Source organism: Lytechinus variegatus, chromosome 13, assembly GCF_018143015.1.
Source record: "Lytechinus variegatus isolate NC3 chromosome 13, Lvar_3.0, whole genome shotgun sequence".
NCBI classification, from domain to species: domain Eukaryota; kingdom Metazoa; phylum Echinodermata; class Echinoidea; order Temnopleuroida; family Toxopneustidae; genus Lytechinus; species Lytechinus variegatus.
This window is the reverse complement of record NC_054752.1, coordinates 29,688,932-29,716,497: the sequence shown is the minus strand read 5'-3', so window position 1 is coordinate 29,716,497 and position 27,566 is coordinate 29,688,932. Positions and strand designations below refer to the sequence as shown.

Below are 27,566 nucleotides of genomic sequence, written 5' to 3'. Positions count from 1 at the left end.
CATTCTTCTTGTGATATATAATTGCATTGATTTAATTATATTCAATGATATTGATTGTATTGATTTAAACTTGACATGTATGTTAATTTATATTTAAATCACTTTCGAATATGTATTTTTTTTTTCAATATTGAATTTTCATTGTTTATGCTATTCAAATTGAATCAATCTATCTTGTACTTATTTCTATTATTTTGAAGAATGAAAATAAATTGAATTGAATTATGACCATCATTATAATGATTATTGCTATTATCAGGATTGTGACAATGATTATGATTATAATCGTTGATATCATTTTCCCCCTCCTTGTTTTATCACACTCCCTATACTGATCAGTAACATATTCCATTTTCCAAATCATCTCCAAAAGTACATAATGAAAAAAGATGCAATATTGTTGGTGACACTGTTTACGAACAAAATGATTTATGGATACATTTAATTCGATTGGCTGGAAGTCTTGATTGAGATATGAAATCCAAGTTTCGCCTCCATCGGAGCTTGTGTTTTTATATACTCACACAATTTACAAGTCTGCAAAGTTCTTCGTAACCCTCAGGTAACGAAAGTACGTGGATCATGTAAATGAAAACCTAATGACATAATCACTCTAATATCCTCTGAGGTTTCTGGGTGAGAAACTACAACTGTAGGGGGTTTTTCTTGTAAGTCAGGTGGGTCTCAGTCCCATTGTGTTGGTTTATTTTGGCGATCTTATTAGGAAGGACTTCATTTTCATTTGACCAGAGGCATGGAAATCCATATTTTATCGCAAATCGAGTACGTGAGTGTGTGTGTGGGGGGGGGGGTCTGAAAAGTATGATGAACCAATGAGCCCGGACCTCCATCTATATCCTTTTAGAAGTTTGGCAACATCTTGTCTCTATATCAAGGTTGTCGTAATACAAAGTATATTATTGAAGCTCAAATCTCGAAATGGTTTTGAAATACAGGATTATGTACTTTTTTAAAATTTCATTTGTAAGACGAAAACGCCCATCCCCTAGTTTTTTGGAAGTAGATACTTTAAAAAAATCCATGAAATGTCCAAGAAAAACAAGAGCCCGCAACATAAAAGATTGCCTGTCGGCAATGTTAGGCCTTTATTGACACTCTATAATGCTAACTTTCAAATCTTTTTTTTTTCCTCAATCTCATTCTCTTTACATGTTTTCTTACATCATCGAGATAATAAAATAGATCAGGTAACAATAATAATTTTTATTTTGATAATCAGATTTCCATCATAATACGTTGGAGTATGCAATGTCGTTTATCTCAAGACAGACATATGGATTTTTTCTTAGAGATCAGACCAAGTTAATATGTTCATCTCTTCTTTCTCTCTATTTTTAGATCAATACTCTTTGTTAATTCACCATTCTCTCACCACACACTGAATCATATCCACAGCCAATAAAATTGGTATATCCAGACGTTATTGTCACGGATGTTTGGGGGAAGTTTCGGTTTAAGAGGGTGTCCTTGTGTTACCGTTATTCTCTCTATAAAAGAAAATATTAATAATATTAATATGACGATTCAAAAGAATATTGAATACTTGTTATATAGCTTTATTATTTATTCTCCACTTTCATAATAATAATGACAATATAATTTTACGCGCATGAGTTTCATTCCGCCGTGTAACATTATTTACTTTATTTACGCTTTCCAAGGATATAAGCTGTCCTGTTCATTCATTTCTGTGTTCAAGGAGCCACAACAAGTAGAAACAACTCGACGAGATCGAGATGGCAATGCACCTTGAAGTGGTAGCGATATCTTGAAGTAGTTTTCTGTGGTCGCGGCTTTTCCACGATGTTCTTGCGATGTTCAAACCTCCTAAGCCAGAATAACAGTGGATATGGAACAAATCTGTTTTCCTTGGACCCCAGAAATCTCCAAATAGTGGAGGGATCAGCTACACTCTAAAAAATGAAGTGCCAATTCAGGTCTTAAAGAGCGTGTCTAGTGACTGCACTTCGGAGTGCTGATTTTTCTCGTTCAAATTTGAACTAGACAAATCAGCACTCCGAAGTGCAGTCACTATACACGCTCTTTAAGAGCTGAATTAGCACTTCATTTTTTAGAGTGTAAAAAAAGATGTTTCTATTTTTTTTATTTCCAACAGAATGTAAAAATCAACCCTGCGACTCGTCACAGAAACATGTATAAATTCAGGTTCAAGTGCGAGTTCAAGTTCTTTTAATTTTCTTCAAAACTTCAAGGGGTAAAATTAACATAAACAAGAAAATGACTATAATAAATAGCCCTACATATATATGAAATATTATTGAAAAGTGGCCGAAAATGTATGGATCCTTGCATCTCCGCAACCATGAGGGGACTCGATAAGTCGCCAACAAGCGGTAACCAGGGGCCGATTGCACGAAAGGGTCTTTCCAAGGACCGTCTTTCGTGTCGCCCATCTTTTATGATGCGCTGTATGCGGGATATTCCTGAAATGTATGATAAACAAATAAAATTTGTTAGCTAGCATTTAAACTAATTTGTATGCAATTTCATGATATATCACATCATTTTATAAACAAAGATTTTGTTTTCTTTAACGGATGAATAAAATATGTTTGCAGGTAATTTATTTAAAATGCGTTTCACATGGCGCATCATAATAAAGGGGCGAAACGAAAGATGGTTCTTGCAAAGACCCTTTCGTGCAATCGGCCCCTGGTTATAGTTACCTCTGGTCTCCAGGTTAGTGGATCTCCATGACACAAACTCCGATAAACTAAGTAAGTTAAAAGAGTTGAAAGTCACTTTTCAGTGGGAATAGATGGGATTAATATTCTTCCTTGTTAACCTCAATGTGCTATTAATTTATTTACATTTCTGTCACAGGTGTATAGCTCCACCACTTCAACTAAAGTCTTCGTCAGTTCGTACCGCATCCGCATATTACTCGCTAGATCATCGGACGAATCTTCATCTCCACGTACGGGAAGAACGCCTGGCCTCCGTCGCGGTTCCACACAACCCCCGCGGTTCGCCTTTTCGGTCCAATCCCCACGAAGCGGTAGCGCATGTTTAGATTAGACGTGAAACAGTCGTTTCCGTGATACCACCAGCCACCGCCGTTTTGCCGTGCACAGTTCGTAGCAAGCATGCCGTCGTTATCACGGTCGTATGTCGAGAAGGGGATGTTGTTGTGCTCACTGAGGCCGTCACCTATTTATCAGGATTTAAAATGACATGTATTTTTATGGTATTTGAAAAAGATATTTGGTAAAATAAAATTTGAAAATAGTTTTTTAAAAATCGCCAATACAGAATGCAGCGAGAGGAAGAGCAACAAACGACTCGAGAAAAAAAAAAAAAAAAAAAATGCCTGTCAGATATTTTACTCGACAAAGTATTTTCTCACAACAGTCACCATAGGAACTAGGCTTCTCGGCCAATCAGAATATTCAGATCTGACAACATATCAGACGAAAAAGATATTGATGAAATGCCCCTCCCACCCCCCCCCCCCTCCCCGCATTCTGATTGATTGTTAGAAGATTGAACAGTATATTTATGGTCAAATAAATCATTCGTACGTATATAATAATATCAATCTGATATAAATTTTAAAAATGACATATGATATTGAATATTTGGACCCCTCCTTTACAGCCCTACCCAACCCTCTCTACTTACCTCCAAATCCATTTTCCGTTTTCTTCTCTCAGGTATTATGCGTTTTATTTCAGTAAACCAATTAATGACAATAATCAACATCGTGAAAAAAAAAGTTAATAGAAGATTGAAATAAGTTACCTCCGTTCGAATTCGGATCCATGTCGCTGATTTTCATCGTATAATTCCCGATCTCATCGCTGAGCGTGAAAGTCCAATATCTATACAAAAACCAAATATGGAGGTGGCTATAATCATAATTACTAAACAAAATATTGCATGTTTGAAGAAAATAAACAATGGACTAAGAAAACATCAAAGTATAGTTTTTTTTATTTGTAATGGTCCTTTGTTAAATGGGATTTTTTTTTTACTTTTAGAAGGAGGAGCGGTGGGGTTTGAGTGATAATGATGTCATGTCAGTAATAATGAAATACCGACATAGCACCACATCTGACCCGTTGCAATGAATCACCCATTTATTTTTTAATGACCCGCCCCCTTTTATACCGAAAATAATTTAAGCAATGTTCCGCTTTTATAGCGAATATTGAATTTATATAACTGTGCGATAACAAAACTAAATGTTGATGATAGCATCATGCTGAAAAGAAAAAAAAACAACTTCAGAACACACAACTCTTCCAAAATTACGGAGGGTGTGTCAGTCCCCGTATACATTTGTAATTCCGAAGCTTCGTTATTCCAAAGGTTCGGATATTCCGAAGGTTCGTTCATCCGAAAGCGAAATAAGGTTCATTGTTCCGAAGGTTCGACAATCCGAAAACGAAATGAGATTCGTTGTTCCGAAGTTTCGTTAATCCGAAAACGAAATAAGGTTCGTTGTTCCGAAGGTTCGTTAATCCGAAAACGAAATGAGGTTCGTTGTTCATTTGGTTTTCTGATGAACGAACCATCGGAATTACGCCACAAATGTTCGGATTAACGAACCCCTTTTCGTTTTCGGATTAATTAACATCGAGGTATAGGCAATTCACGTGTTTCGAAATAACGAACCTTCGGAATAAAGAACCTTCAGAATTGCGAACCTTCGGAATTACGAAGTGTAACCTCAGTCCCTAACCTCCCCACCAGTACATATCATATCCTCTGGGCTACTTACTTTGTGAATATTTCTGTCCACTGTGAGTCCCTCAGTTCGATCCTCATTTCGTGTCTCCGCTGCATTGAGATCCGGTATATCCAATCCAATCCCAAGAAGAACTCTCCCTGAAGATTGCCAAAGCCCTTGACGTAATCGACCCATGGTCGATTGAAGTTCTCTCGTCCACCCCACCTCCTCTGGACTACCTGCGTATTTAATTGTCAAACCATTATTATACCCCTTGAAAGACTGAATATTCTTATTTTATCATATTATGTACAATTGTGAAACGGAAATCAATAAATCAAATCAAATCAAATTTTGTTAATCATTAATTGAATATTTGAAACATTTTGTTAGGCTTGTGTATGAATTATTTTGAATATTTATATTTTTGTTATACCTGTATATACAATTTTTTAGAATTTAAATCTATGTTATTGCATGCGGAGAACGAATACTTATGGTCTTAAAGAGGCAAAGATATCTAAAATCTTTATTTTTTTATAATTCACTAGTGATTAAAAAGGCAGTGCCATAAGAGCAATGACGGATGTGCACCCCTTTTCTTTTAATGTGAATATGTCTTTCAACTGGGCGCTGTGGCGTGCGCCTGTAATCCAAGCTGTGGGGAAGTTACAAATTGATGCAGAGGTTCGAGCCCTGATCACGTCTTTCGGATGGTGACGTTAAAGGTCGGTACCAGACGTAAATAATCATACCTGATTGATACACGTCTGACAAAACTCAAATACACACACACATACACAAGTCTGCCCCCCCCCCTGAGAGTCACAGAAAATATTTTAGTGGGAATATGCCGTTCACATACAAGTGATGACGTTTCTTTCTTTTTTCTTTTTTACTTGTCAAATTTTCCTAGGGAAAATGTGCCCCCTTTTTGAAAAATCCTGGATCTGCCCCAGACCAATAGTCACTTCAATGAAGGAAAATGGAAAAGGTAAATATGACAGTTTCAATGTGTGTAACAATATATTTTTCTTTTATATCGAGTTATACACGATTTATACACGGTCAAAATGGAATTATGACAAAACAGACAAAGAAAATAAAGGAAAACAAATAAATACAAACAATTTTGATTTGTATTTTCTTACCGTCCATCCACCCCCCTCTTGCTGTTGTTCACAGAAGACATCTTTTCTCCCACACTTGTTGATATCAGATACGAATATGGTGTAGACCGCGTCTTGCCCGCCGCCGAATTCTCGAATATCAAAACAGGTCTTGGGAAGGGGCAAAGGAGCTTCAAATAGAGAATAGAAGAGAGGAGTAGTTGAAGCACATCAATTGATTTTAGTAGTGAGAATCTTTTTAAGCGAGAAAATTTATATCTATTTATTTATCAAAACATCATTTTAAGGTTACACTTTACATTCCATTTTTTTTTTTGGGAGGGGGGTAGTATCATAACGTTTAGTGTATTGGTAAACCTTGTATTCATTGAATTGCTATATAACCCCCCCCCCCTCCATCAATCAAATTACATACTGTATACGTACCGGAGCTCGGTTTATAAATTAAAGTTATTTCCACAATTCTAGCAACTCTTTTTTGTAGTCTTAACAAAATATTCCTATTATTTATATTATGCTTCTTGCTGGTACATCGAAAGAGTTAAGAAATATGCAATTCTTGGAAATATCAAAAAAGGGTGTCTAATTCTAATAACACAGATGCAAAATAATGCCTGAGCATCGCATCACTGACTCGTCACGAATATTATTTGTTTGATTGAATAAGATCACTTACTTGTGCCCGAGACACCTCCGAAGCCACTGGTTCCGCAGCACGGATCATCAACGGGCGACCCTACCAACTCATCGCCCAGTAGCCACACTCCTTCGCAACTTGTCCAAAACAGAACCAGAAAAACACAAACAACATTCCAAACAAACATTTTCCAAACAAACATTGCTACTTCATACGATGGGTGCGCAAGATAGAGTGGCGAGCAAGTGTATGGTGACGTGAAAATGTCTGATCAAAAGCAGAAACTTTCCCGGCGCACATGAACTTGTGGAAGAATGCACAGTTCATAATATTCGTACCATTAAGAGGGGGAAGGGGGTAATTAGAGTGCGCGTTAGTCTTTGCAATATTAAACATCCTCATATTCGATGCGTTACGTGGTCTATCTGATAGATTGTATAACCCAAGTCTCAGGGGCGGCGGAACGTATTTTCGTTTGGGGGGGGCGCACTGAGCCAAGAAAAGGCATTTATATTTCAAAATTGGCATTTTGGTGCAAACAGATATTTTCACCATGAGATTATCATCTGCGTGAAGTTGTTGTGTGTTCTGTAGTGATTAAGTTGAGCAAAGCCTTTTTGAAGTGATTTCTGATTGATTAGATATATATATATATATATATATATATATATATATATATAAGCTTTTTTTCCGCAAGCGAGTGTAGCGAGCCAGTGGTTTGGAAAATTTTTCAAATCTGTGAAATTCGCTTTTGTCAATTATGGCGCTAATTGCTGTTAATAGGACATCCTCGCGAGATGTTGCGAGCGCGAATCGTAAGCTCAAAGTTTTGGACATTTCATTTAATACGACATTAAAATTAAACATTCCAAGTAGTATTTGTTATCATGAACAGTTGTGTATCTAACTAAAGAATTGACGCGAGCGCACTAGCGTACCTATACGGGGGGTGGCAGGGGGCAGACTGCCCTCTGATGAGTCACAACCCATGCAAGGGACCTATCCCTGCCCCCCTTTTTTGTCAATTTTGCCCCCCTCCCCCTGTGGAAAATCCTAGGTGCGCTACTGCGCGAGGCGCGAGCTGAAATTTTGTGGTTTTCCAACCTGAAAACTGGACATTCTAAGCACCTTTTGTAACCAAGAACAAAAAAAAATGTACTTTGTTAAACAATGATTGATGCGAGCGCAAAACGCAAGCAAAAAAATGTGATTTTCTAACCTAAAATGTATTATGTTGTGCTTCAAAAAGGGTTTTTCATTTTGAAAAAGGCACATTCCATTTTGAAAGAGGGCGCTTTCCATTTGGGGGGGAGCCACCCTCCCGGTTCCGCCGCCCTTGACAAGTTTGACACAGAACCGATAAAATTCGAGGGTGGGGAACCTAAACCCTTAAATTGTCATGACCCACAGACAACAGCAACAACAACAAAAGAAGGAGTAGGGAATGAAAAAGTGTGACTATATTTTTTTTAATAATGCCCCATATACTCTTATATGTTCTGCTCCTCGATCATTTACGGGTATAAGTCGAAACACAAACTGGACATGGGGTAGGGAGTTCATATGTGTGTATATATATATATATATATATATATAGTGTGACAGAAATGGATGAAGAGAACAATGGTAGGCGTAGCTTAAATCAAAGTTGCCCAGAGCTATATACCCTTTGGAAAAATTGGTAATGCCGAAAAATGTCCCTGCCGGGAATCGAACCCGGGCCCCCAGCTTTGAACGCCGGTGCCTTAACCACTAGACCACAGAGACGGGTTAGTGGCTAGGGCGACCCCGATCCGATTGACCGTCAGATAAACAGATTTTCGACATTAAACCAATTACATAAGAAAGAAAGAATCGGCGTAAATTAAGAAAAGGATATAAAGTAGCATTATCAGAGGACTTGACGAAAAGGAATGCCAGTTTGCTTACACAAACAGCTCGCAATTAAAAAGTAGACTCGTCCTCGACAATGGAAAACAACTAATGGCAAAGAAATACATAAACTCATTACATCCCACACCGCTCTGTCAGTCTCGTAGTCACGGGACTTTAGAATTTTGTAGTCCCAACTTGCTGACACTAATAATCATTTACATGTAATATGATCTATCTATAATCTACGTCAATATTCTGCGTCTGAAGGTTATTTTTACTTTGAACAACTACATCCATGTATTGTTTGTATACATGTGTGCTTGGAGGTTTGATATTAAGGGTTTGTATTTACATTTATCTACATATATATCAATTAACATCAATATCCACATGTACTTCAATATCCACATCTATCAACGTCAATATTTTTTCATATGCTGCGTGACTTTTGAGGTATGATGTGTTTACATCTGTATATGAACAGCAATGTACATCAATATCTACATCTATCTATATCAATATTTTTGCATATATTAAAAGTCTGTTTGACCTAGATCCAGTACATCATTGTATTGTTTTTGTTTGTACTTACAGTTTATGCCTTTGAGGTATGATATTTATTGATAGTTTTGTATTTAAATTTATCTACGTATATATACATCAATTAACATTAATATCCACATGTACTTCAATATCTACATCTATCAATATTTTTTCATAGGTTGTGTGACCTTGATTGATCCACCACATTCTTGAAATTGTTTGTTTGTACTTATATGCCTTTGAGGTATGATATATCAACATCAATGTACATCAATATCTACATCTATCTATATCAATAGTTTTGCATATATTAAAAGTCTGTTTGACCTTGATCCAGTACATCCTTGTATTGTTTTTGTTTGTGCTTACAGTTTATGCCTTTGAGGTATGATATTTATTGATAGTATTGTATCAATAGTAATAGTAATGTTTATATTATGTATAGCACATAAAACAAATATTCTCTATGCGCTTGGGAAAACTAAGGAGAGGATTAAGAGAAGTGTTGGTGAGTTCTTTTTGATGAGGTAGGTACAATTTGAATAAGTATGTTTTAAGACCTGTTTTGACTTTGTTAACTGAATTGATTGTTTCGAGGAAATTTTGAAGTTTGTTCCATGAAACAGGGGCTGCATGAGCAAACGAACGTTCGCCATATGATTTTGTTGATATTTGAGGTACGACTCATAAAGTCACGCTTTGTGAACGTAAATTGCGTGTTGGCTTATACACATTAATCTACATTAATATCTACATCAATATCTACATGTATATCAACACCAATATCCATGCACATCAATATCTATATATGGACATTCTTGCATAATATTTTAAAAGGCGGTTTTACCTTCATCCAGACAGTACATCCTTTTATTTATCTACATCAACATCTACAATATCCACTTTTATCTATATCAAGATTTTTGCATCTAGTACATACTACTATTGGTTGTTTATGCTTTATGCATTAGATATATGATATTTATCGATAGTATTGTATTTACATTTATCTACATTAATATATACATCATAATACATGTATATACAACACCAATGGATATCCATGTACACCAATATCTACATAAATCTATATCAATCTTTTTTGTGTACATCTACTGGATGTTTGACCTTGATCAAGTACATCCTTGTATTGTTTGTTTGCGCTTGCGCTCTATAAATTTTGTATCTTTTATTAATGTTTTGCATGACATTTTGTCTGGCTACTAGTATGAGTGTGATTTTCCTAGGTGATATGGTAATTAAGTCCCGAGGACTTTAGGATCAAGAATGACCAAGAATATTTGCACAAATGGCGGGAAAGGCAATTATCAGCGGATACCGGGTAACGGAGACATTGAATTGAATTGAATTTATTTCCGTTAAAAAACCAATAACAATACATATAAAATGAAACATGTGAATTGATAAATGAAAAACGGGAGGATGGCCCTACTCAGCAGCATCAATCATGGTGCTGCTTGTCTACCCAGGACATTTAGAAACTGGGTGAAGCTGCCGTCTTAGTCTTATCCTTACCTTACTTTATAGGTCTATGTACTTGTTAAATTATTGATGATAATTTTGGAATATATTTTTGTTAATATTAGTGTACTCTACCTTTTGAACATTAGGAAAGAACAATTCCCAAACAAAAATCAAAAGTTGAACAAAAATTACAATGTCTGTACTACCTTATATACTATTACCTCATTTAGGCTATTTCATTGTTCAATTAATCTATTTCATTTCAAAATAGCGACAACTGCTGTCAGGCAAATCAGATATTGGTATATCATCCAATACATCCTCTTGTATCTCATCATTCAACTCGCAGAGGCCACCATCGGGGTGAAAGTTGAACGATATGCAGTCGTTGATGCCTGCGCACATCATCGCGCACTGAATCGAAGTCTTCACACGCGCGGTGGAAATCACGTGATTCCTCACACAGACGTTGACACCGAGTGCGAAGCGCTTTGAGTTCTTAATCTTTATCAATGGGTCCGTGATCGGTTCATCAGTGGTTATCGATTGAGTAGTGGTTATTGAGTTCATGAGAGATGTTGATGATGATGATGGTGGTGATGATGTTGATTTTGTTGATGATGATGATGAAAACTCTGTGATTGATTCTGCAGTGGTTGTGGACTGAGTGGTTGTTATTGAGTTTTCAGTCAGCGTCGTTGGCGATGCCGTGGTCAAATGATCAACGGTTGATGATGTAGTGATTATGGACGTGGTTGTTGCGGAATCTGGGTTTTATTGAAAATAAAAGAAAGAAATGAAAGAAATCCGTGCCTTACCCGAAACGCGAAAGATGGAATTTGGCAAAATGAACAAATTTACACGTATCTTTAAAAGAAACTGTAGAATATAAATATTCTTTCAATAATTTTTACGTTTTTTATCATGCCATTAAGAAAAAATACAATCGCTTTAATTTGGAAACCGCCTACAGATAATATCTATTGTTATTTTTTATAGTTTCAGTATAGACTCGTGAAATATGTCACATTTTATATCTTACCTTCAATTGGTATGTTCACCACTTCATTTTGGAAGGAAATCAACATGTCCATCTCGTTATGCGATCTCATTCATCTTTTGCAACAATAAAACAGTCCTAATTCTTCCGCCAGTAAATGGGTTAAAAAATATACGTGACATTTTCTTCACCACTTATATCGCGGGCAAAGGAGGTTCAGTGATTACCCTTCCTACATTCAATATTACTTTGTTAGAGGGAGAATTATATGCATGCACATTTTGCCAGTCAGCTGTGTGAAAATACAAATCTTGGAAATGGGTTGGGTGGAATGATTACCTTTGTACACTGTAAAGACTGTGGTGTTAAAACTGACACCATTTGGTGTTAAAAGAGGACCACACCCTGAGGTGTTAAAATTACACCCTAAAGATTGAACATAACACCAAAGAGTGTAAATGTAACAACCAAAGGTAATAATAACAATAACTTAAACTTATATAGCGCTTTTCATGAAATTATATCAAAGCGCTTTACAATGTAAAACATTCAAAATATACAAATTAGAAATCATTAAACTAAGAGAGAGAAAAAAAATCAAGGACACTGTAAATGGAGCGATGTTGAATATGCTTTCTTCATGAGGTACGTTTTTAAATTTGATCGAAATGAAGTGATATTTGAGATGCAACGAAGGGAAGTTTGAAGAGTGTTCCAACAAGGAGCTTAGAAGCTCCTTGGTTCCAAAGACGTGGGGCAGAGCTTGAAAAGGACCTATCACCAAAAATTTTAGTTTTTGCTTTTTTGAATGTTAAGAAATTTTGATTTGCAGAACGAAGGGACCTACTGGGAGTATATGCCTGGGCCAATTCGGAGAGATATTTTGGAGCATGTCCATGAATAGATTTGAATGTTAGGAGTAGAATTTTGAATTGTATAAAGAATTTAATGAGGAGCCAGTGCAATTGTTTAAGAGTAGGGGTTACATGGTCATGTTTTTTAGTGAGGGAAACTAGACGGGCTGCAGAGTTTTAAATTCTCTGAAGCTTAGAAATATCCTTTTCTGGAATTTCATGGAGCAGGCTATTGCAACTGTCAAGAAGTGAACTAATAAATGCATGAATGAGGATTTTAGTAGATGACTTTGAGAGATATTTTCGAATTTTACAAATTTTTCTTAGGGCGAAGGATGCTTTATACGACAGATGCTGTTGACATGGGGACGCAATGAAAAGATTTTATCAAACAAAACACCTAAGTTAGTAACCGTTTTAGAGGGATGTATATGAACATTTGCAATTTGAATTGGAGGAAGCTCAGGGGTACGTGTTGTAATAACACCTATAGGTGTAAAACTAACACCACCAATTTAACACCGGTGTAAAATAACTGGTGTGGTCCTCGATCTATGTACACCGGTTAACACCACAGTTTTTGCTGTGTATTCTTGTTGATTTAAGGTGTGTGTAGAATTGTGTTTTGGCTAGAAATAACTTGGTGGGTACCTCAAAGAGCTGTCCGTAGGTTATGAGCGACTTTATACGAACGGCAGGTGATCCTTTCTTGAAGTAATATTATGCGCACCCAATTTCATTAGTTTGGATTTTGCTCATAAGAAAGTCGCTCGTAAATCGTAACTTACGAACAGGTTTGTGAAACACCAACCTGGAACGAGCGTTTCCTAGGATAATTATTTTGTTTCTACCTCTATACCTGAAATAAACAAGATCATTCTAGGTGCATCTGGTAGCGGGGACGACGTGGATGTCTTAACTTGTGTAGCCATCGGTTCTGTAGCACTCGGTTTCAACCGGTATAGTAACCCCGTTGAAAAATCCGTGAAGTGAATCGCATCCTGTTCTCCTCGTAGGGCTATTCCATACGGATCAAATGAATTTAGATCTTTGACATGGGTCACGTGAATGCGGCGATCAGATCCATCAAGATACACCGATTCAATCCGCTGAAGAGCCCTGTCGCCCCAGTAAACACGCTCCTCTGTGAGTGAAAATGAACAATTGTAATCGACAAAGATTTTTTTTCGGAATACATCAAGCCAGTGATTGCGTTCATGAAATCAAACATACCCTTATATTACGGGAGCCAGCAGCTTCTGCCTAGCTGAGAAAGTTACAACATTTTTTCAGTGGTGGACCGTGATCCGGAGGATACAAAGCATTGGAGGGGCACTGTATTGTTTGTGAACAATGCTGTGCCCATCCAATGCTTTGTCTCCTCCGGGTCAAGGTCCGCCACTGATGCCCCTCAGTAAGGAAATGCGCTTCTGGCTTGTCGTAAGTGATGGGTGTGGCCAGGAGAGGCTTGAAAAGGACCCACAAAATTAGGCTATCCTATAGCTGAAAAAGAAACCTCATGAAATCGGTGGGATATTGTCTTGCTTGGCGTCATTGAAAAAAAAATAGTCCCAGACATTTTTGGTGGTGGGGACCAAGCCGCCAGACGAAACAAAAGAATTAATCATGTCATCCCGTCTCCCTTGCTCCTGAAAAAACCTTTATTTTCAATATCAATAGACTTTTAAAAAAAGTGATCGAGCACAAAAAAATAAATAAATCAGTGAACCAAATTTTGAAGGGGCCAGACTTTGGATTTGGTCAAGTTTTTCGAAAGGGCTATGGTTGAGCGAAGCGAGCGATTAAATTTTTGACCCTATTGTATTTCATTTATTTGTTTTTTTACGGCAACGACATCCTCCATTAATAAATATTTGGAAAAGTGGTGACCGAGGAGTAAATTTTCGAAGTGAAACCCACCATTTGAAGGACTTTATGAACTTTCAAATTAATGTAGACCTACAGCATTTTCCAATTTTTGAATGAAATACTCTCTCCTCTCAATCTCTCTCTCTGTTGTATTTTTCTTCCGCTAAGCTCGGACATCATCGGCACCGTCGGGAAGGCCCCATAAATTGCAGTGAAGGTGACAAGTACTAAATAGGTTTTGGCGAGAAGATGTCAGACTCAATGCGTAAGAAGTAAAGACTTATTTTCAACCAATACTTTAATGATCGAGTTCTTGACGGATTGGTGCCAGGGCTAGGTAGGTAGCAACCAGGTGTTCCACATCTTCAGGGGTGGACATGCATAAACGAAACCAGTAATTTGGTCAGATGGACTTGGCAAGAAATCTGGGCACGGATAGTGATGGTATTTGCAGACTTGAACTTGCAATGTATCTAGGGTACGAATCATTGGCCTTGGACTTAGGAAATCGAGTCCATAAGGACAAAGAAGTCATATTGGCAATTGCATCCTGCTGTCTGCTATCAGATGTCTGCCTCACTGCCGACAGAACCATTTACTTCCAAAGGTGGTAGCTTGGGGGTTTCCTGTGGGGAAGGTTGAGTTCCTGAAGAGCAACACACCACTGTTATGTGGAGTATGTATTGGCACAGATGCCATGTAGAAGCATCCTTCCGCTCGATCCTGTTCAAGTCCGTGCTTCAGATCTGTCCCAAGAGTTGAATCTTTCCCTGTGTGATCATGGGGTTTACTTGAAAGATGTCTGTTAGAAGATACCCCGCTTCATCGGCAGATGCTATTAGTGATCCTGAATCTGCTTAAATATGTGGATATGAGCTTTATCCAAGCATTTCAACATTGCTTTGGAGAAAGATATTCTGGAACAACAAAAATCATCCTTGGAACACAAAGGTTTTTGAGGCGACATGAGGTATAAACATGTACCCTTGCTCCTAGCGGAGAGGTTCCAACGATGGCATAGAATGCCCCGTATCCCTTGTTGATGGCATCAGCAGCATAGACGTACTGGAGATTTTAAGTCCTGACAATGCCAAGGTTCTTATGAGAGGAAACATGTGCAATTGGTTCACCGTTGATCTGCCATTATTTACCATTGCTTTGAAGATGTTGATTAAGCACAATGATGGCACTCTTTGTGGGGTTGATCTCGTACGTCATTCCTGTGTATATTCAAATGTTTACAATATCTGCTGAAGTTCCATGGGCTTGTTCCAAAGGAATGTGACTGATCGACAAAGGTTAGGACATAGATTAGGTTGGTAACATGCATGTTACTGATCTTACAGCCACTATAATGACCCCTTAGTTATTGATGTTCAGTGTATACATCATGATGGAAGGTACTCCTCTTTGCCTAACTCCTTGAAGAATTGGGGAAGGAGGGACATACTTCATGCTCCCAGAGCACCTTACTTGAGCAGCTGGTGTAGAAATTGGTAATGGTCTGTGACAGCACTGGGATGGACGAGTCGCTGCCATCTTGGACAGGAGACCATCTTGCCAAACCCTGCCGAATGCTTTCTGGGCATCCAGCAGAGGTATGTAAAGAGGTTGGTTGGTTGACTTGTACAATTCAATGACCAGGTCTATAGTGCTTTCTAGTGCTAGTATAGATACATTATCTGGACCACTAGCTTTTCCAGGCTTTAAAGTAAAAATGACTGAAGACAGCTCCAAGGTAAAGAGATCAGATGATCAAGCCCGTGAGGATGGTATTGCTCATGTGAGGGCAGGTTCTCAGGATGAGCCGGACTCAGAGCTTCCGCATATCCATAGTCAGATCCTCGAAATGTTTATTCCAGGCCAGGAATAGGAGAGAGCACCAAGATTGGGTTGGTGCACACAAGTGCGAGAATCTCGTTCTTTTACTAGTGAATACAACAGTTGATCGTTCTGCTCATGGGCTTCCTAACTTCTTGATAAGAGAGCATCCTGCAGGTTGCTCTTGCCTGCCTATGTTTGGCTCGGGACACCAATTAGTTTTCTCATTTCCAAGTAGTATGCACATCGCTAGATCGATCGGTCGATACGATCACTTGCATAATATTGAAGCAAAAAGCAAATAGGTTTTTTTATATCAGGGGACGGGGGAGACGAGATGATAATATCCATTCCTATCTGCATGATCAGTACAGTACCCCCTGCTGCCCAAGATATAGGTCATTTCAACTGTATTGAAATGACCAACGTAGAAAATTATCAAGCCCCCGGAAGAAGGCCACCTCCCCTCAAATTAATTCTAGTCTAAAACTACGCTTAGGGCTATGCATGCATTTTTTAGGGGTTTAGTTTCCTAATGGTGACGATCTTTCAGCCCTTTCTCTGTTTTTTGGTTTTGCTTTTGTCATTCTTAAGGACCCCGGTCCCTCCCTCCCCAAGCTAGATAAAAAAAATCCCTTGTGTTCTTCCTCTCCCACCCCTTCCCCCCTCAACCATCCCCTTCACTACCCCATCCCAACCCCACCCAACCATTAGCCCTTTTCTGCGTCTGTATGCAGTCGTTTCTATGCATCAGGTTTTCAGCACAAACATAATATCACGGTTCTGAAGTGCGAGATTAAACATATGGATTATTATATTGAAAATTCCCCCATCGATTTCATGAGGTTTCTTTTTGAGCTAGGCTAGCCTCATTTTGGGGGTCCTATTCAAGCCCCTCCTGACCACACCCTCCGCTTACGACAAGCCAGACGCGCATTTCCTTATACTTAGGGGCATGCATACTATATTGCTATGAAGGTGAAGATTGGTAACCTTCTCCTCTAGGCAGATGCCCCTGGCTCCCGTATACCCAGTTGTTGTGTGCCCGGATAGGTTATGTGTCCGGACGATCAATTTTAGAAAGTCATTTGGGATAATTTACAAGCGAAGTTTCATCAAATTTTAGTACAAATTGTCAGGGAACATTATAGACAACAAAATAGAAGATGATTACAACTATTGAATCTATATTTTTAGTGTAATCCAAAGAAAAAAAAGGAAGGCTTCAAAAATATAAAGTGTTCGGACACCCGACCCCCCCCCCCATTTTACTATTAAACAGGGGTCGTTTCGATGATGAAACTACTGACAAATTTTCTATTTAACATGTTTAATATTTACTATAGTCAGATACATATGCTTCTCAGCCACTCAAAACTTTTCATATCATGGCAACTTGCCAGACGATCACGTGTCCCATGTTCTGACCAATGCGGTGATGCGTTACTTTCCTCAATGTAACAGAGAATTTCAATGCGATATTCTAAAGTTACACTTATTTATTTCCGTTTTCTTTAGGCAGGGTGGTCTCTTTCGTGCATAAAAACTGCTTTTGGAGAGATCCCTGTAAATCTGAAATGGCAAAATTACTAATTGCATTCGCATTTGAATATCGAAATATGACGGTATTTTGACTAGAGCTTTGTCTGAAGGACTGTATTTATCCATAGTAAAATAAATGTATATTGTTAAATCTTTGTTAAGTTTGATTTCGGTTATCATCTGAACCGGGTTAAGCAAAATACGACATTAACTACTATTCGGTTTGAATAATTTGCTTCCAACCCATGCTTTTAAAAGGAATAGGTTCTTAAATAGAATTTGTCAAAATTGGTTATGGGTCGCTGAATACGTATCCGACGAAAAATTAGGCTCAAACTTACATTAAAATAGTGTTATGCTGATCAAACTTGATCAATGTTTTGTTCGGACGCATTTTCATCAGCAAACGTCATGGCCGTATAGTGGGTGTGGTTGGGTCTGCAGACAAGACTACACATTAATGGAAACGATCACTCATTGCTCATCATAAAGATTTCAACTCACCGTGCTATAGTTAAAACCCCCCCCCCCCCCCCCCACTCCGGGGTCAGAAGGACCGAATGCGTCTTCCCAAAATGTCCGGTAAAGGTAAAAAGTGGTGCATTTGTATTTTCACCCGGAGATTTCCTAAAAGGGGGTGTTTTTATCTCTCTCTTTGGACTCCTGAGAAATTTTAAAAGGGGCCTAAAATACCTTAAATAACATAGAAAATTGATCAAATCCCAGGATCAAATTCCTGAAATTCCTGAAAATTTTGAAAGCTCATTCAGGATTATTTCATTTTGAAAAGTAAAGTACGGACCTTTTGTTGGAATGAGAGCTCACTTGGGATGGGGGGGGGGGTACATTGAGCAGTGATCCGGATTTAGGGGGGTCTCCAATGCAGAAAAAGCCCTCGAAAGGGGGATTCAGAAATTTTGGCAGACCTTCGATAGGGTATGCTTTCAAAGGGAGTGAACGAGCATAGGCGTACCCTAAATAACACTGAGTGGGGGGAGGGGGTCGGGAGTTAAAACATCGACCTGTTGTAGGTCCATGGTTAAAACAAATGAATGTTTACCCTTGTAGTCGAGCGCTAAACTGATCATGTTGGCGATACCACTCACGATGACGACACGTCCTGTCCCGTTTAAATATGACCGTTCAATCGTTTTCATGCCGGTATCACACCAAATGACAACGCTATATGCATGAAGGAAAGCCAAAGAATGGATATCAATACATTTTAGTGCAATTGGTTCCATTTTCCGACCAGGTGGGTGTTTCATAGAGCTGTTCGTAAAGTTACGAACGACTTTACGCGCGACTGGACCCTGTCCTTGGAATGGGTCATAATTCAATCACATAGGGATATCACATAGCACAAGAAAGGATCACCAGTCGTGCTTAAAGTCATTCGTATCTTACGAACAGCTTTATGAAACACCCACCTGATCTGCGTGATCAAGCCCGATCGATTGGTTTGAACGGTGACACGACAATTGCTCCGGGCATAGGGTTAGGGTTTCTGTAGGGTTTTGTGTATAGGTTTAGGGTAACGGTTAGGGCAGGCTATTGTGGTAAGCACAGGGTTGAAGTTCTGTGGGGTTGTGGGTTGGTGTGTGGAATTTAGAACGGAGCAATTATGCCATTCGACCATTTCGACCCGCTCGGTATAGCTCGGCAAAGAAATCGGCTTCATTCGGCAATCTTCGGCATCAGTCGACCTTAATCGACATAGCTCTGGTTATCGTTTCTGATATTTTGAATACATGTACAAACTATGCGAGAAGAGAACCAGTGGCCATTACCCTGAGTAATCCTCAATCAAAGCAGATTGACCCTTATGACGTCATCATTGGGCCCATGGTTGCCCCATCTTGGCACCACCCCTGGAAAAGATTGACCTAAGTACATGTTTAATTCTTGCAGTATCTCAATAAACGGTGGAATCTAAATTTAAAATGACATGAATGGCGTCATGATATGGAAAGCGTTGTTCTTACATGGTCTTAATCATCTGATTTATGTAGATAATGTTAATGCAAGATGCGAAATTAAAGAAACTGTCATTCTTTTGCGGTAAAAGTGATGTTTGTACGTAGGACCCCGTTTTTCAAAGGACATTGCTTTGGATTAATTGATTACGCCACCACGAGATGAGATCAGGACTCCGTAACACAAAAATTAGCGACCAATCGCTAAATGAACTGACCAATCAATTCCAGTGTTACGCGCGCATATGGTTTAAAATACTGACCAGGGACCAATAAGTGCTCTTCTTTCATTATTTGCAATTCATCGTAAACATTTGTGTTACGGAGCCCAGATTGGTAAGAAAGCGGCCGTGAGAAATGAGTATCTGAATGTAAAAAATGGCCCATGTCAATTTTGGGTGAACTTGAGTTAAACATGGGAAATTGTTCCTCATATAATGACTCATCTTGTGTAATCTCAGAAATGCCTTCAATAAAGGGGGAAAATCTGTCATGAGCGTAAGAAAAGCCCAAGTCCAGGACTTGGGCTTTTCTCACATTAATATGATATCGCCCTCTCTCTCTAAAAAAAAAAGGATTGGTCAAAATGACCAATCTGTTGGTTAATATGTGTCCGACCGAAAAAAATTGGTCAAAAGCAACCAAATTATTAGTTCAAATCGACCAGAATTTTGGTTGATATTGACCAATTTTATCGGTCGGACACACATTAACCAACAGATTGGTCATTTTGACCAATCCGTTTTAAGTATAAGTCTACCATATGTATGCATGTAAAAACGACCCAAGTCCAACAGACAAAAGGCCCCGCCCACAAGTAACATGAATATTAGTGTTCATAAAAATGGACACTTAAATTTGTTTTATGATGATCTCTGATGTCCTTTGGCCAAATATACTTTAATTGCCCAAATTAAAAAAAAATATACAGTATATCCATGGGGGGTTCTCGAAATGACCTCGTATGGACTTGGACTTTTTTGTATTCATATACTCAAATATTAATAATATATGAATCAGAAAGGAGAATGGATGCACTTGATTTAATTACCCATTTTTGTTGGACACAACGACATCATTTGGTATCTCGAGACCGGTGCCAACCAACACCCCTCGGCTTGTACCATCGAAGTCGACGAATTCTATCTCCTGTTTCCCTCTATCACACCACAAGACTCGGTTGTTTACGGTATCGACAGCGATCCCTCGTGGAGCTGAAATTAAGTTATAAGGATAATGGTGATGATGATGATAATAATAATGATATAATGATAGTGAGAATGATAAATGTAATACACTGTAAACTTACTACTTAATATTCTGTATGTCAGCTGAAATAAAGTTATAATACACTCTTAAAAAGGATTGGTCAAAATGACCAATCTGTTGGTTAATATGTGTCCGACCGATAAAATTCGTCAATATCAACCAAAATTTTGGTCGATTTGAACCAATAATTTGGTTGCTTTTGACCAATTTTATCGGTCGAACACATATTAACCAACAGATTGGTCATTTGACCAATCCTTTTTTAGAGTGTAACAATGGTGATGATGATGTATACTAAGTAAGTATACTAAGTAAGTAAACAGGACCAGCTAGCTGGTAGAACAGTTCTCAGAACTTAAGTGGCTACCCTGGGAAAATATGACGCTATTAGAAAGTTCCCCTTCCAACAAACACCCCCCCCCACCATGTTTTCATGTGCATTCTATATCTCTTTCCATTTTTGAGTTCTCTCCCGAACCCGTCAGTCATGTCAGTGGACAGTAAAAGTCATTGGATGACGTCATATTTATTTTTGGTTTGAAACGGATCCGATGTGTATTGCACAATGTTGCAATGCATAACCGGCTGCATGTCGGCGCGTGCCAGGAAAATCAATATTTAAGATGAAATTCTGTTTCTTTGTTGTAAATGTGCATCGCTATGTTCAAAAGAAAATTATGCATTATTTTTTCATCATCAAATAGCAAAAAAATATATATATACATATAATTAATATGAACACCATGAATGTGTTAATGGCAAGAAACATGCTCCGATGTACATACTGTATAGCTTAAAGGACAAGTCCACCCCAACAAAAAGTTGATTTGAAAAAAGGAGAAAAATCCAACGCGCAAAACACTGAAAATTTCATCAAAATCGGATGTAAAATAAGAAAGTTATGACATTTTAAAGTTTCGCTTAATTTCACAAAACAGTTATATGCACATCCTGGTCGGTATGCAAATTGGCAGACTGATGACGTCACCCACTCACTATTTCTTTTGTATTTTATTATATGAAATATTCTAATTTTCTCCTCCTTGTCAAGTGAAATAAAGTTTTATTTCTCCCTGAACATGTGGAATTACCATTATTTTAACAGTTTATGGTGTAGTCAAGTTGGTCCTTAATGTCAATTCTGTAAAAATTGAAATATTGTATTATTCAAACAATAAAAAACAAAAGAAATAGTGAGTGGTGGACATCATCGACTCTCTCATTTGCATATCGCTGAGTTGTGCATTAAGTGTTTTGTGAAAAATAAGCGAAACTTAAAAATGTCAACTTTTTTATTTTGCATCTGATTTCGATGAAATTTGCAGCGTTATGTTTGTGTGATTTTTTTTCTATCGATTAAATCAACAATTTTCTGGGGTGGACTTGACCTTTAAGAATAAACCTTGGTTAAGCCTTTTAAATCATTTCGCACAAAACCATGCAGGTAAGACATTCAGCAAGTTATACAGGCTCCTAGGTAAAAGACCAGCCAATACCATGAATACGTAATACAAATCGAGTGAACTCACAAGTTATCCTATAGAAACAAACGGAGAAACTCAAATTAATTGATAACAAACTTAAGGTAAATGTTTAGAAACAATGTGTCATTATAATACTTTAAAAGTATTTTTTACTCTTTCTTTTTCTGATGTCAAAATATTTTTTAGAACGTGTTTTAAATGATTAATATATTTTGAATCTACATCTCAATAAAAATCTATTACTACCATTTTTTTCATCTGGAATCGAATCTTTTCACATTTTGACTCTTTATCGAATTTACATCTCACTAAAATGCATGAATCTTTTACTATCATTCCATTTCGAATCAAATCTATTCAATGTTTTACTCTTTATCATCGAGCTTTACAACTCACCAAATGGTTATTTTTTCATACACCTTTTGGCTTTCTACAATCAAGGGTTTAAATACCCTAATGGAAACCAGCCATGTAACTACGTGTAATAGGAATTTTTAAAATCATGTTTAAACGAATATCAGTCAATAAATATAAATGGATGTGTGCGTTTATTTCTCTTGCTATATATAAATTGGGGCATGGGCGGAAATCCCGGGGGGGGGGTCAGGGGGACGTGTCCCCCATTCTCAAAATAGTAGGGGTGACACAATATCAAATGTCCCCCTACTATTTGTGGTCTTTCATGATGGTAAGAAATACATCATTCAAAATCGAAATAAAACATGGATTCTAGGACGAGATATGACCTTACTTTTGGGATGATAACCTTTTTTTTTTTGCTTGTTAAAGTTTTTTTCGTCGAAATTACCTTAAATTTGTGGTGATAACCTTCTTTTTTTTTGCTTGTCAAATTTTTCAGCCTCTTGTCCCCCCTACCTTTTGGGAGATATGAGTCCGCCCCTGAATTGGGGTGAAACCATCGCATCATGGAAGTTTTTCCTGCCCTTCTTTTTGCGAAAATGTAATGGCAAGAGAGTAGCTTTCACCGTTAAACCAAAAGATGTGTTATAGTGTGTACTTTATCGTTCAGAATGATCAATATCCATAGACACAATCCATGATCACTATCTTGAAAGCAATTCAGTATTGATTTTACTCGCTATTGTGCAGAGAAACCAGCAAATATACAAGATGAGAAGATGACCTGAATAGCTTCATGCATTCTATGTATCACTCCTCAAAGTAGGGTATATGACATCATCCCCCCTGCACCCAAGGGGACTTTCCAGTTTTGCAAACTTGTAATTTCTGACAAAATGCAATCCTTGTTAGAGACCGAGTAAAATAATCACTAATAATGCCCGGTCATGTTAACTCTTCATGCATAGCAACCTTAAACACGAATTCAGTAAATTGTTGCTAAACATATTTTTTTTTCGGATACTTCTCAGGGTGATCACTATGCAAATATATTTTTTTCTTCCTTGGTTAGTTGATCTCATCGCAAACAAAGAAAACATGCGAAAAGACCGTCTTCTTATTGATCTTCATCAGTGTACTCCTCACCTATTGTTTGGCATGTCCCTCTTCATTGTTCTCGGGGGATTATTCTATTGTTTTTCCCGCGATATAATTGCTCCTCAAACGGACTCTCAGCGTGAATCATATGCTACTACTACTACTACAACTACTACTACACTCTAAAAAACGAAGTGCTAATTCAGCTCTTAAAGAGCGTGTATAGTGACTGCACTTCGGAGTGCTGATTTTTCTCATTCAAATTTGAACTAGACAAATCAGCACTCCGAAGTGCAGTCACTATACACGCTCTTTAAGAGCTGAATTAGCACTTCATTTTTAGAGTGTATATACTACTACTACTACTACTACTGCTGCTGCTGATATGCTACTACTGCTGCTACTGCTACACTAAAAATAACAATAATGATTGTAATACTAATAAAAGCAATAAATGATAATAATAATAATAATGATAATACACAAAGTTTGGAAAACGCCTTTTTTATACATTTATTTTCAAAGCCCATTAAAGAAATAAAAATAGGATTTGAGATAGTAAAAAAAAATCATTCATTGATGCGATAAACTTACCACTCGAACCTTCATTAATTAGTACGCTGTGTTCTGACCCATCCAACTTGGACCGGCTAACTTCCAATGCTATTCGATCAGTCCAGTATAAGAATCCGAATCGATAATCAAATGCCATGGCAAACGGATAAGAGGTAAAGGGTATCGGCGTTAGGGTAAACGTTGCATCGTGGTATCCGGTTGCACTCGGTTCCGCCTGGTAAATGCCATTGCTCGGCTTTGCGGTCATCAATAGTAATTCTTAAACGGGCGAAAGGAAAACATGTAAATTCTAATGAAATATAAATATTGTCAAAGTTTTTCTTTCTTTCTCCCTCTCTTGGCGGCGAGGGGCTCTATGGATTCATACAGGATTGACATGGGCCTCGTATCAAAAAGGTTAGTAATTAATTGCTAATATAAAAGAACAATTTTGATTGGTTCCTCGTTAGTCTGATCAGCAAAATGCGCACGCAACGATGTTCTTGATTGGCAGTTTCACATAGCGATTAATCGCTAATCTTTGTGTTACGGGGCCAAGGCGGGTGACTTTACGCACGACTCGTGATCCTTTCTTGTGCTATGTGATATCCCTAATTTATAATTGATTTCTAATAACATGTTCCATTCGTGCGTAAAGTCATGCGTAACTTTACATACAGCCTTATGAAACACCCACCAGAAGAGAGAGGGGCCACTTGGAAAAAAAATAGAAGCAAGAAAGAAAGTCAGCCCCTTGGATCCGCGCCAGGTAATGACACAGTCATATTTCTCCTATGGCGGCCGTACAGCGAGTCGACAACAGTCGTTTTATTCCTTTTTACTATATTCAAACCACCTGTATTTGGTACCCCAAAATATTAAAACGGCTGTTTTCGACTCGCCTTACGGTCGCCGACGGGGAAATGTGACGGCGCCACAAATGGCTCGTTACGATCATCTGCGTTCGCGGAGCGGGGATGGAGCGAGGGTGGCCGCACCCTTTCGAGAAAACCGGGGGAGCTTTTCTCGAAAGGGTGGGTGAGGGAGGGGAGTCCAACTAACGCACCTTTTCGAGACAACTTGGGGAGTTTTTCACGAAAGGCTATGTTTAATAGTTTTCTGAACCAGTCGTTTCTATAACATTATTCATCAAATAAATAAATAAGGTACACAGATGGGGAGGGCACTTGTGGCACTTCCCCAAGTTCCCCAACCAAAAAAAAAATCACGACCAAGAAAAGAAAATAAAGGGAAAGAGAGAAGGGAGAAATATATTTTTCTTAATGTTTATGCCATACACAATTAGATGTTTTAAAGATTTTTATTCATTTATTTTTTTTATTTTCCCGATACGCTATATCTAGTATCTTCATTATCTTTGCTTTGGCTCATTAGGCCACTTATTTGCAAATGCTAATTTATTCAGAATAGAATACGCTATTTCTCCTAAAATTCCATTGTTTTATATGGGTTTGTGGAATTGTTGGGATCTGGAATTACTAGAATTACTGCATTAAAACTGCAAGAACTCTTCTTTTTCTTCTAATTATCAGTGGCGTAATGAGCCCAAAATCTTGAGGGGGCCAGATATGTGGTATCGGGCAAAATGTGCTGAAAGGTGTAAGCGAGCAAAAAAAATCGCCGTTTTCATTTTAAAAAATAATCAAATTTTGTATCAGATTTTGACATAAAAACATGCAGAAAATGATTTCACATTCACCTTTCTCTCTCTTATTTTCCATTCTTTCCTTTTTAGTCGTAATTTTTTTATTCATTTATTTATTTTATTTATTATCATTAGTATTTTTTTTTTGGGGGGGGGGTTGGGGAAGCCCCCCCCCCCATCTGTGCACCTCTACCAATAGTACATTAATATTATATTGTTGTTATTATTTGATGAATAATCATAGAAACGACTGGTTCGGAAAACTATTAAACACAGCCTTTCGTGAAAAGCTCCCCCTGTTGTCCCAAAATTGTGCATTATTTGAGTTCCCTCCCTCACCCACCTTTTCGAGAAAACCGGCCGGCCCCGCTCCGCGACCCCGGGGGCCACTTCCATTGACGAGTGGATACCATGCGCGACCATGGGGTATCGAACAGCACCCTAAACCCGTAATTTCCATATTCTGAAAATGCAACCCTTAACAAGTATTGACGTGTGAAACCATACCCTTAACAAGTATTTTTTGTTTTGTAGTAATATTTATTGATCATTCAGTTCAATACAATTCATCGTAAAAATGCTCATGGTATTAACATAATCATATACAGTGGATAAATTCAGTAACAAAAATTAACCACTTATAACCAATATAAATTCACAAAATCATACAATAGTAATGTAGACAATTTATTACTCAACATTGAATAAACTGAATGAAATTTACAATAAAAAAAAGGGTTCGAGGGCACCCCCCCCCCTTCCATTGGAAACAAAAGGATACTATCGGCAAGTATTCCCTGAATTGCCCCCCTAAACAATTAAGTACAGCGAAATTTCAATTGTTATGTCACGGACGTCGGTCGTCGGTTTTACCTTTACCTACAATGGGATTAGTACACCCCCACCTCCCACACCTCGCGCAAATTGTACTCTAAAGTGTCGACTCTTAGGGCAAAAAGTACATCCTTTATAAAATATGTCAGTCTTCATTTTTTTATACATTCGCAAATTTGACCCTAAACACGTAGCTTTCCTAGCGAAAAAAGATACCGTTTTCATTGTGCTTTGACACCCTTATTACGTTACGTACGTAACGTGCCCTATCTTAAAAAGACATCCTTTTTACGTTTTTTTTTGGTCGCGCATGGTCATGATGGTATCCACTCGTCTAAGTAAGTAGGCCCCCCGGGCTCCGCGAACGCAGACGATCGTAACAAGCCATCAAACATAATATTATTCAGCACCTTCAAAGAACACGCACAACCAATTAGTGTAAAACATAACTGTAGAAAGGTAAAACCTCACCTCCAAGAGCAGGAGAAAAGATGATCAGGAAGATGAACTGTAATCCTTCTGCTACGAGATTCATCACTGGTTATTTTGGTATAGAGGTTCATTCATTAGACACCTATTCTAAGGTTACACGGTTCGATTCGCAATTTGACGGTACCGTACCGTTACTGCTACTTGCATGAAATAACTGATAGAAACAGTTTACATGCCGATTTCTGGGGGCATCTGAATTCCGGTGTTAAGACGTTTCCTGGAGGACAAAAATGAAATAGGTTTTAACTTTCATCGTTAGGCCTATTATCATCACCGTTGTCGTCATTACCATCAATGGCTAGTAACGAAGATAACAGAATCACAAGATATATACATGTACATGTCTGTTGTAAACATACAAG

General features: G+C 38.0%; 2 protein-coding genes across 3 annotated transcripts; both read right to left on the bottom strand.

The window, feature by feature from the left end:
• Window positions 1-2,850: 2,850 nt before the first annotated feature.
• Window positions 2,851-6,932, bottom strand: LOC121426369 (ficolin-1-like). Its single transcript, XM_041622651.1, has 5 exons — window positions 6,521-6,932; window positions 5,866-6,014; window positions 4,766-4,953; window positions 3,784-3,863; window positions 2,851-3,192 (listed from the first exon to the last, which is right to left on the bottom strand). The coding sequence occupies exons 1-5, from the start codon at window positions 6,681-6,683 to the stop codon at window positions 2,930-2,932; spliced, it is 843 nt and encodes a 280-aa protein (XP_041478585.1). The 5' UTR covers window positions 6,684-6,932; the 3' UTR covers window positions 2,851-2,929.
• A 1,354-nt stretch (window positions 6,933-8,286) lies between these two features.
• Window positions 8,287-27,415, bottom strand: LOC121426929 (low-density lipoprotein receptor-related protein 1B-like). 2 transcript variants are annotated; one of them, XM_041623340.1, is made up of 6 exons: window positions 27,184-27,415; window positions 24,252-24,491; window positions 20,498-20,660; window positions 18,531-18,652; window positions 13,098-13,382; window positions 8,287-11,151 (listed from the first exon to the last, which is right to left on the bottom strand). In XM_041623340.1, the coding sequence occupies exons 1-6, from the start codon at window positions 27,245-27,247 to the stop codon at window positions 10,637-10,639; spliced, it is 1,389 nt and encodes a 462-aa protein (XP_041479274.1). In that variant the 5' UTR covers window positions 27,248-27,415; the 3' UTR covers window positions 8,287-10,636. The 2 variants fall into 2 exon arrangements, with proteins under 2 accessions (XP_041479274.1, XP_041479275.1); XM_041623341.1 differs by lacking the exon at window positions 24,252-24,491.
• Between the last annotated feature and the right edge of the window lie 151 nt (window positions 27,416-27,566).